This window comes from Monoraphidium neglectum, assembly GCF_000611645.1.
Source record: "Monoraphidium neglectum strain SAG 48.87 unplaced genomic scaffold scaffold00887, whole genome shotgun sequence".
Lineage (NCBI taxonomy): Eukaryota > Viridiplantae > Chlorophyta > Chlorophyceae > Sphaeropleales > Selenastraceae > Monoraphidium > Monoraphidium neglectum.
In genome coordinates, this window is record NW_014012741.1 from 22 (window position 1) to 9,766 (window position 9,745).

Consider the following 9,745-nt stretch of genomic DNA (forward strand, 5'->3'; position numbering starts at 1 on the left):
GGTGGCAAGCTAGTCACAAGTGCTGGCTAGCAAGGAGCGCTCCTGTCCATCCGGCTTGGACTGTCAGAGCGGGAAGCTAAGCCGGCAGAAGGATGCTGTCTGTTTCAGGGGATGACAGCTACAACATTCAGCAGCTGCAACATGACAGCTTTGTTCCGATGTTGTCGCTGCCGGCTGCGGGTGTGTGCTCCTGCACCCAACCAGCATGTTGCGTATTTCGAGCCAACTGGCTTCGTGCGCGCCCTGCACAAGACAGTACTGCACGGCAAGATCGTGGAGCCTAGAAATAAACTTTATGAAACCCGCCCGTCTGCACAGCTGCTTACAAGGAAGCTGTGCCTGCGGGCTGGTCTCGGGACAGCTAGTTGAGGTGTGCGCAGTGTGCCAGCTCAGCCGCTGCTGCAGAGAGTGCTGCGACAGCACGCACGAGGGCAACGCTAGGCCAGCACAAACTCTTTAAAAATACATCAATAGCTGATATGGTACCAACAAATAAATCGAGGAAGGCGCAGGGTCGGCCTGGGCTGGTCAAGCGAGAGTCCATTAATTACAACGCGCGCTCGCTGCAGCAGCACAACTAGACTTGTGAGTCTACATCACAGAATTCATTGGCTCTTTACTGGCTTGTGAAAAGCCCCGGACACGCGTGCCAGCAAATCACAAGATCGGTCTGCCGGTCCTCCAGCTACGGCCCGCGACCAGCGCTCCCAGCAATCAAATGGAACGGCGTATGAGCAAAATGGTGCTAGGTAAGTTGTGTCATGATTTGAGCTGTGTAGCACCGGGCGGACGTTTGACTGGCGCAACGGCTGACGCATCGCGACACGACAACGCAGGCCTGCTGGCGGCCGCAGCTGCGCTCTGGCTGGCGCCGGCACAGGCCGCCACACTCACGGCTGGTACCATCGTCCAGCTCTATCCCAGCGCGGCGGCAAACGATGCCCCTGTTTGTGATGGGCCTGTCAGGTTCCGGGTAAGCCCCTGGACTGTTTTTTGGCGGGAAACCGGGAGTAACTGGCAGCCGCCACCTGACTGGGTCTTTGCGTTGTAGATTGCATCGTGACTTCGTCTCAAACGCGCATGTTGTGAAGTTGATCGTGAATGTGCACCCCACGTGCACTGTCATTCTGCCAACAGTGAGCTGTCTTGCGCGCCACCCTCCTCAGGTGCCTTTGACGCTGGGCTCGTTCGCTACGTCTACCTACGCCAACATCTCATGGGTTGCTCTGGGCAATGGCTCTTGCACCTGTGCCAGCCCCTGTTCGAGTGCTATCACGACCAACGCTGGCACGATCAATGTGGACTGCACCATGTCAAACGGCATCTACGACGACGGGTTCAATTTCACCGCCATCGGTTCCGTCGTCAGCGAGGTGGCGACCGCCAACATCACCGGTGCCACCGATATATTCCCACACATCGTCCGCGCTGTCTTCCCCACTGTCACGCTTGGCACCATTGTCCAGTCGCCCAGCCCCCTGAGCGTTGCCAATTTCGGCGCGACCCTGGACACACAAAACGTCACGTTCACGGTGAGACATGTGGGGGTTCCAGGCTGTGGGCACTTTGTCAAGCGGCGCTGTCCTTCCGTGCTCTATAAAAGAGTGAGTTGTCCACAAAGTTGCTTGTGAATTTCCATAGCCACAAGTGTGCATGTGATTTCAGTGCCCACCCTTCCCACACAGCAGCGAGTGTTGCCGCGCCAATCCCTGATATAATGCATGACCCCCCTCCTTTCCTGCCCTGTGCTGCGCCGCCACCCCTGCAGATCCCAGTCACGTTCGCGGACTTGGGCACCAACCCCATGAACGCAACAGTGCCCACCATCACCCCTGCCCTCTCTGGCTGCAACGCATCTGACGCCAACTTTACGGACCTCACAGCCGACTATACCGCCAGCGTCATCTATACCTGCTTCTACGCCAATCGCAGCCAAATCCCGGCTGTCCCAATCACCTTTACCACATACTCCAACACTAGCGGTAAGAGAGAATGACCAGTGCGCGATGTGTTGCCTTTTTTGTGGGTGCGTCCTAATGTGATTTTGCGGTGCACAAGTACGCAGCTTTGACTTGTCAACAACTGTCCCCTTGGCCAACCCCTTTGTATTGCAGCATTCAGCTCCACCTGCAACACCACGATCAGCACGGGCGCCGCCCTCAAGGCAGTTGTGGACCTTACCTCCAGCATCAGTGGTGCGCAGCAGTGCAACGCCGGCGACCTGTCCAGGCCTGCAACATACAAGGTGAGAACGCTGTCAGTCTGTCAGCGTGCTCAGGGCGTCACTCGGAGACCCCTAGCCATGCTGTGGATTGTGCGATGTTCAGGGCACCCTGTGCACGCCTCCTGGTCCAATCATCAGACCCACTGCCCCTTGACCCACCCGACTCTCCAGGTGACGCTTGTCGTTGCTGGCGCCAGGAATGGCATTGTGGTGCCCACCAACTGCACGCTGGTGTCCACCACCTGGGTCAAGGCTGCGGACAAGATTGGGACCCTCATATACACCTGCACGGCCTACAACAACCTCACATCGTCCTTCCCCTTTGTTGTCATGGGGGGTGAGATTTGGCCAGGCCAAAGGGACGCATCAGGGAACTGGGCGCCTTTGTTGGTGTGTCTTTGACATTTATTCTGGACTGCATGTGATCGCTCTTGAACTCCATAAGCCTGCCTTACTATTGCTCTGAGCAAACTCAACCCCGACCGGCAATCCGCATTCCCTGTTGTGCCCTCTCACCTCAGATGTCTCCAACATCACAAGCACATACGTTGCCACGGTGCCGGTTGCGGCCGTGCAGCCCGCTGTGTCGATAGACTCTGTGACTCAGGGGCTGCTGCTGCCTGTTAGCAAGGCCACGTACGTGCAGTACCAGGTGCGAAGGGTGGGGGAGCGAATTTGCAGTTGACCGCTGAGGATCTATCTCCACTCCGGCAGCCTGAACGCTGCAAAAAGATGTTGCAGGTTCATGGAAGTCCCTCGCAAACCCATAATGAGACAAATCGCCATGCTTGCAGCGTTCCACGTCATGCTGGCGACGAACAGCCATACCACAGTTTGATCACTGCCCAAAGACCCCTTCCTCTTTTTCAGGCCACGGTGACCTTCACCAGCGTCCCTGCCGCAAACAAGATCTTTATGCCCAGCCTCTGCAACATCACCGAGAACACCACGGCGCTCACCTACCCCTTCACCGGCGCGCTGCACTTCACGTGCGCCTACCCGGTCAACGTGGTAACGCAAAACGCCTACATCGACTCGGCCTACTTCACATTTGAGGCCCAGACTGCGGCCTCTGGTGCGCTGCGGAATCGGGATTCAATCCATATGTATGCAAGGCAGCCTACGGGAGGGCCTAATAGAGCACTTTCAAAGACAGGGCCCGGTCATGTGTCACCCTCACTCCCCCGCTACACCCTTGCCTCCCAGGCTGCTCTGCCAAGGCCTACCGGAACCTGTCGGTGGTGTATGAGCCCGAGGTTGGCGTGAGCCTTGGCTCCATCACCCAGGGCTGCGCCTCTAGCAACGGTGCTGTCACCTACAAGGTGCGCAGGGGGAGAGGGGGGCAGCATCCACCTACAGGCCAGCTCGAGCATGTGAAGCTCGGCACAACCTGCCCTGTGTTTGAGGCTTGGCCTGAAACAAAGACACACTGTTCTCACTTGCAGAGGGCACCGCACCAGCCTGTCCACCCATCCAACCCCTGGCTCCAAATAACTGTGCACCCCATCGCCGCACTGGCAGGTCCCTGTGACATACCGGGGCTCAAAGAGGGCGCCTACCGTGCTTCCCTCCAGCTGCGTCCAGATCTCCGCTGGCGGCCTCAACGCCAACGGGGACGGCAGCATCACGTACCAGTGCAGCTTTGCCAACGCCACCACCGCCAACCAGACTGCTGTCAACATCACCGCCAACGGCCTTATCAGCAGTGCGTGGTCGGATCGCTGCGGGCCAGCAGTGTTGTGCAGCAGCCTTGGAATCGCTCTTCTGCAAGCCCATCTGAATGACACTTACGCCCTTGCAGACCAAGCGTCCTGTTTCCTTTAAATGCTTTGCGACGGTCATTGGGCAGCTCACCCGCATTAATATCCATCACACCTTGCAGGTGAGATGAACAACACGTGGCAGATGATCCCAACGGCGGTTGTCGCAACCGCGCCCTCAGCAACCATCACTGTGGCTCCCAACCAGACCACATTGCTTGCATACGGCGACGTTGCGAGCCCCATCAACTACACGGTGAGGTTTGTGGGGGCCAAACAGCTCTGTGGGGGCCAGAACTGGCTTTGCGTTGGGAATTTGCCGTGAGAAAAGCATGCCCCATCTCTCACGTGCGCCGCATCTCAGCCAACCATACTGCCACCAACTGCCACCAGGTCTCTGTTGCTTTTGAGGGCGCTGTGGGCACTGGTGGCGTCAGCCGCATCTCTCAGCCTGCCCGCTGCTCGGCCGTCGGCAACGGGACCGACGCACTGTCGGCTGGCTCTGGCACCGTGAACTTCGTGTGCGCTTTCAACAGCACCCCGGACGCCGTCGCCGCCTCCCCCCTCAAGTTCCGTGCCAACACCGCGGCTGCTGGTGCGTGGGCCGGTGCTTGTGGATTGGAGTCTGCCTTGCTTGCCGAGGAGCAAGCTGCCACCACAGCATGAGGCGCACCCTGCATCAATTCGACAAGCGCACATCGCCTCTCTGCCTGCTCTCCAGACTGCTACGCCGAGGACGCTGAGGCGCTGGTCGTGGCCACTGAGCCGATTGTGGCGGTGTGGGCGCTGGAGAACAACCAATCCTGCCTCACCAACCTCAGCAACCCTGTTGAATACGACGTGAGTGGATTCAGGAATGCTGCGCATCCGGGCAATGTGATCTCACGCCCGCACAGCAGAATGCAGAAATTGATGGTTGGGGGGGGGGGGGCGCCAAAGAGCCCTTGTGAAACGTGCCCAAACCACAAACCCTGTACTAAAGTTGGACACGCCGCAACATACCTCTGCCGCAACGACATTCACCTCTACCTTGCCGCCGCACTATCACGCCCCCTCTCCTTCAGCTGGGCATCCTGTTCAATGGCGCCAAGGTCAACTACACCTACCCCTCGGACCTGTGCAAGGAGGTGACCAAGCCCGTGAGGGACGTCAACGGCACCGGCGTCGGCGTCTACAGCTGCAGCTTCAAGAACTCCACCAGCGTGGTGACGCCCCTCACCTTCTCAGCCACCGGCCTGCTGGGTGCGCAGCGACAAGATGGGCTGTGAAATTGGCAAGGCGAGGCATCTGCAAATTGGTCGCCCCTAGCCTTGGAACAGTTGTATGGCGGTGCTCAACCTGCGCTCCTGCCTGCAGTCTCCAAGGTCGCGCCGCACCAGTGCCCGTCCCTTGTCCCCCCCCCCCTCCCCCTGCTTGCATTGTCCTTGCCTTGCTCTTTGCAAACAGGTGTCAACCGTTCTGCCAATGTTGACCTGACATCTGCCGTCAAGGCTGCCCAGCCCAGCGTCAAACTGGGTGACGTGTCACAGGACCTGCTCCAGGACAACTCCTCTCAGGCGGTTTTCACGGTAAGGCAAATTCATCATGAGGGGTCCCCCACAAATTTTGCGCTGAATGATTTGTGTGAACGATGTTGAGGCTCAGGCGTTGTGGAAGCGCTCTCACAGTGAGCACGCACTAACTGTATACGCTGACTAGAACCTAACCCTGCTGCACCCAAACGCCCACAGGTCACCGTTGAGTTTGGTGGGGCCGATTTCTACGAGTCCCCTTACAACTGCAGCCCGCCCGGCTACGTTGCTCCCTTCACCGGCAAGGAGGGGCTCGTCAATGGCAGCGGCAAGGTCACCTTTGTCTGCGCCTACGCCAACGCCTGTGCTTCGCCCACCTGGCTCACCTTCACCTCGCGCACCGCTGCTCGGGGTGAGCAGCAAAGAGCAGACAGCAGGGCGCATTGGTGGGCAGTGGTACTAGGTCAGACAGTGTGCAGGGATATTGTTTGGCAGGCAGTGTGCATCGAGGGAGGCCCACACATGGTCGAGACGCTGCCAAGCTTGGTTGTCATGTTCGCTGTCAGATGTCAGGACGGCCACAGCGCACCTCCCAACCAGCAACCCACGCCCCTTGCGGCCCTCAAACCCCAGGCTGTTTTGCCTCGGCCAGTGTCAACATCAGCGCCAAGGTGGCGGCGGCTGACTCCGTGGTCCCTTACACATACTCGATGCATTTTGAGGGCATGAGCTATGCCCAGCTCATCGCAGACCCGGCCAAGACCGCCAAGTTCAAGCTTGACGTCCGCACCCGAGTCAGCCGTGCTGTGGACCTGCCCCTTGGCAATGTTGAGGTGCGCGTTGGGCGGGTAGGCGTGCAGCGAGCGAGCTCAAGTCGGTTGACGGCCGGCAAAGCGGCGGACAGCAAGAACAAATAGAGATCGCGGGCTCAGCCAAAGCTATCTGGCCATGCAGCTTGGACGACAGCAGCATTGTGTGGTCAAGCCTGCTTAGTTGTGTACGGTCAATGTTCCCGGTGGCGCGAGCTGAGTCTTCCATGTCCCCTGTACCCCCACCTGCTCCACAACCTATTCCCAGGTGACCAACTTGACCCAGGGCTCAGTCATCGCTGAGGTGGTGCTGCACACCCCAGCCACCTGGTCCCCCGAGCAGGTCAACACCGCCGCCAACACCCTGGCTGACCCGGCCTCCCTGGCGACCGTGTTTGACCCCACCTTCCTGGACACGTATGACATCACCTCCATCTCCGTTCAGGTGATCCAGGACTCCCGGCTTCATAGTACGAGCAAGTCTGCCGTGTGCCTGCTGAGGGTATCCAGCTTGTCGGCCCACCATGTGCATGGCCTTTGAGCGAGGAACCCCCTGCTGCATCTCCCTACACCCTGAAATCCGCTTCGCACCTCACACCTACCCCAACTAGGTGGTGAGCGCCCTGCCCCCTGTGAGCAAGGGCCTCAGCGACACTGCCAAGATTGGCATCGGTGTGGGCGCCGGTGTGGGCGGCGCAGCGCTTATTGGCGGCATTGCGGGCGTGGCCATCGCTCGCAAGCGGCGCATGAGCGTGGAGCCCCGTGACCGGCTCAACGTCTGAAACTTGACCTTGAAGCCCGCACAGACATAGCTATGCAAAGTGACCGCCTCATGTGACCTGCCTACCTGTCTGCCTCTGTAGCGCAAGGGTTTTGGTCCGAGAACCGCCACTCGACCACCCGTGCCGCCCGGCTTCACGCTTGCTGGTGCTTGCAACGCAGGCGTCACCCTGCGATTGTGTGCACCTGAGCGCCGGCACTTTTCCATAAACCTTTGCGGCTGTTGAGTTGAAACCCCATCTCCCCATTCCACCCTATATTCTCCACCTGACCAGCGCCGCCGGGCGTTGACGTAGTAGCAGTTGATCGCCGTGGCGGTGGATATTCTGCCACAGCCACACACCAGGCTGTGATGCTGAAGGATCCATACCGGGCTTCACGTTGCCAAGGGTGCCCACATGCCATGCAGCCATGGGTGGAGCCGTTGAGGCTGCCTGCGGCTGGCCGATTACACGTCTTATGAGCATGCGGCCTTGTGGAGGCAGCACCCTCTTTCTTTTTGCCGCCCAGCGGCATATCTCTCCTCCGCTCGCTCTCTCGCTCTCTCACAGCTGTTGTTGCCTTTCCAAACGCACTCCTTGCTCTGTGACCATGCCGCATCATCTTTGCGCCTGGTGAGAGCAGAGACACGCAAACGTGACCAGCCAACGCACAGTTTCCTTGGCTTCTTGACCCACTGCTTTGGACGATCGTCAAAACGAGTCGTGCACCTCGGCTGCAGCACCGCGCGACCGCGTGATGTGCGCTGGGCTCTTGGGGCATGCATTAAGATTGATTCCAACGCTGGGGTTGTGTTTGAGTGCCCGCAGCACTCAAGCAATCTCAGTTTGCCACCGATCGCTCTACTTTGGAACGTGATGAGTCCTTGCGGTCCCGGCAGGCAGCCACCAGCCCTCGCATTTTCGGGGACCCCGGCGCCACTGGAGCATGAGCTAGTGCGGCGCACCACCAGGGCGCGGTCTGCACGCGGCCACTCGCGATTCTATCCAACGTAATCATCTCAATGATGCCCTGGCCCCCACCTTTCTTGCGATGTGCATGCCGCATCACCCCTCACTTTTCCAACGATTCAAGGCAGCAGCCTGCACCCCTGTGTATCGCTGCCCCGTTTTGCGAGCAATCATACGGGGAGAGCGTTCGATGCTCCTGCGGCGGCTGCGCCGCCTGGCCTTGGCCTGCGGCCATCTGTGCTTGCCATCATAGTCGTCTCTTTGCGGGTGTAAGCCCACAGTCGCACGAACCCGAGCAGTATGGTTGGGCGTTGGGCTGCAGCAGCACCACACTTGCGCATGGGCGGGCACCACGAACAGAGGGCTCCGAGACAAGGTCCAATGTCAGTCATAGTCATGATTAACCAGTCAGGCGCAGGTTGCAACACTGCGGCTTGGTGTGCAGCATAGCTATACATAGAAACTGCAGCTTGCACTTAGCTCAACCAGCCGTTGGCGCGGCCTTCAATTCTCATAACACTGATATTGTACGTCCTCAATAATCTTGGGGTCGCAGTCGACTGTCACCATCTCACCGGGGTGTTGCAGTGGCAAGTCTGCAGCAAGCAGTGACGTGTGGGAAACCGCTGCCTGTACCCTTCCACCACGAATCGTACCGCAATCACCTGAGCGTGACGGTGAGTGAATAAGAGCGGCAAAAGGCGCCTGCAATTGGATCACTTCTGAGCGTGCATGCAGTGACCAGTTCTTGTTCCCGGGGGAGAATGCATGTTTGCAGCAGCTCTAGCTGGCCGTCACCCGAGACACCACGTGCGCGGCGAGCAGCAGTACGCACAAAGCGCGTAGCGTATTCCTGGCCATGAAGAGACCGTGCGGACCAGCAAATGATTCTTGCATGAGCGCGTGCGCAATGAATGCGGGGATGCCGACATGCACTGCGACTGAGCCGCCGGCAGGCCGTCAGCCATTCCTCCATTCTTTACTGCAGTATTTAGCATGCTGCACACTTGTCCGTTCAAGTGCGTCTCATGATCAATCAACGAATAGGCGCTGTTTATCACGCAGTCACGGAGCACGCATATACACGGACACAGTTCTCCAGATCACGTCGACCGTGTGGCGGCTTCTCGGCGTGCGGGGCGACCTTGTCTCGGCCTCGTCGTGCTGCTCCCCATTTAAGCAGTTTACACAACTGGGTCATCCATTGTGCAGGTGTGGGTTCAGCCCCGCTCGCATCTCTAGCCCCGAATTCGCAAGGGGATGACCCACCATGCTGGCGTATTGAAGCCGACTTGCCAAAATCGATTTATTGGCTACGACAGGCGCTGGCGTGGGCGCCGTGCACCAGCCACCGCGATCGCCACGCGCTGTCTTCCTCACACCGCCTGGTTTGCGCCATCTGCATAACGCAGGTTTTCTGCACAACTCCATTTATAGACCAAGTCTGGTTACTCCTCTTACTTTGATGATGCAAGCAACAGCCTATCTGGCAAGGTGAGGACCCTGTTGGACACCCCTTACATGATTTTAATGAGCGCTTCCTAGCACCCCAACTTGTTGCGTGTGGTGTCAAGTTGCCGAGGGTGGCATTCTTGTGCGTTTCCGCCGTCAGGGTCCTGTGATGCTGGTATAATCTTTGAGACCTGAGACCACTCCTTGATGTCAACCTGCACCGCTGAGGACCTGCTGCAGGAGCACGTGCGGATTTCCG

The 9,745-nt window shown here is 58.7% G+C and overlaps 1 protein-coding gene across 1 annotated transcript; it reads left to right on the forward strand.

Annotated features, from left to right (window-relative positions):
- Positions 1-1,310: 1,310 nt before the first annotated feature.
- Positions 1,311-7,086, forward strand: MNEG_5793 (hypothetical protein; the record flags this gene model as incomplete). The annotated part of the gene is made up of 17 exons (XM_014045729.1): positions 1,311-1,532; positions 1,769-1,982; positions 2,115-2,245; positions 2,396-2,561; positions 2,746-2,876; positions 3,095-3,299; positions 3,431-3,546; positions 3,746-3,929; positions 4,107-4,240; positions 4,378-4,579; positions 4,706-4,824; positions 5,049-5,226; positions 5,431-5,552; positions 5,715-5,907; positions 6,129-6,328; positions 6,573-6,749; positions 6,916-7,086. 17 exons carry the CDS (start codon positions 1,311-1,313, stop codon positions 7,084-7,086), a joined length of 2,865 nt encoding a protein of 954 aa, XP_013901183.1.
- Positions 7,087-9,745: the final 2,659 nt, after the last annotated feature.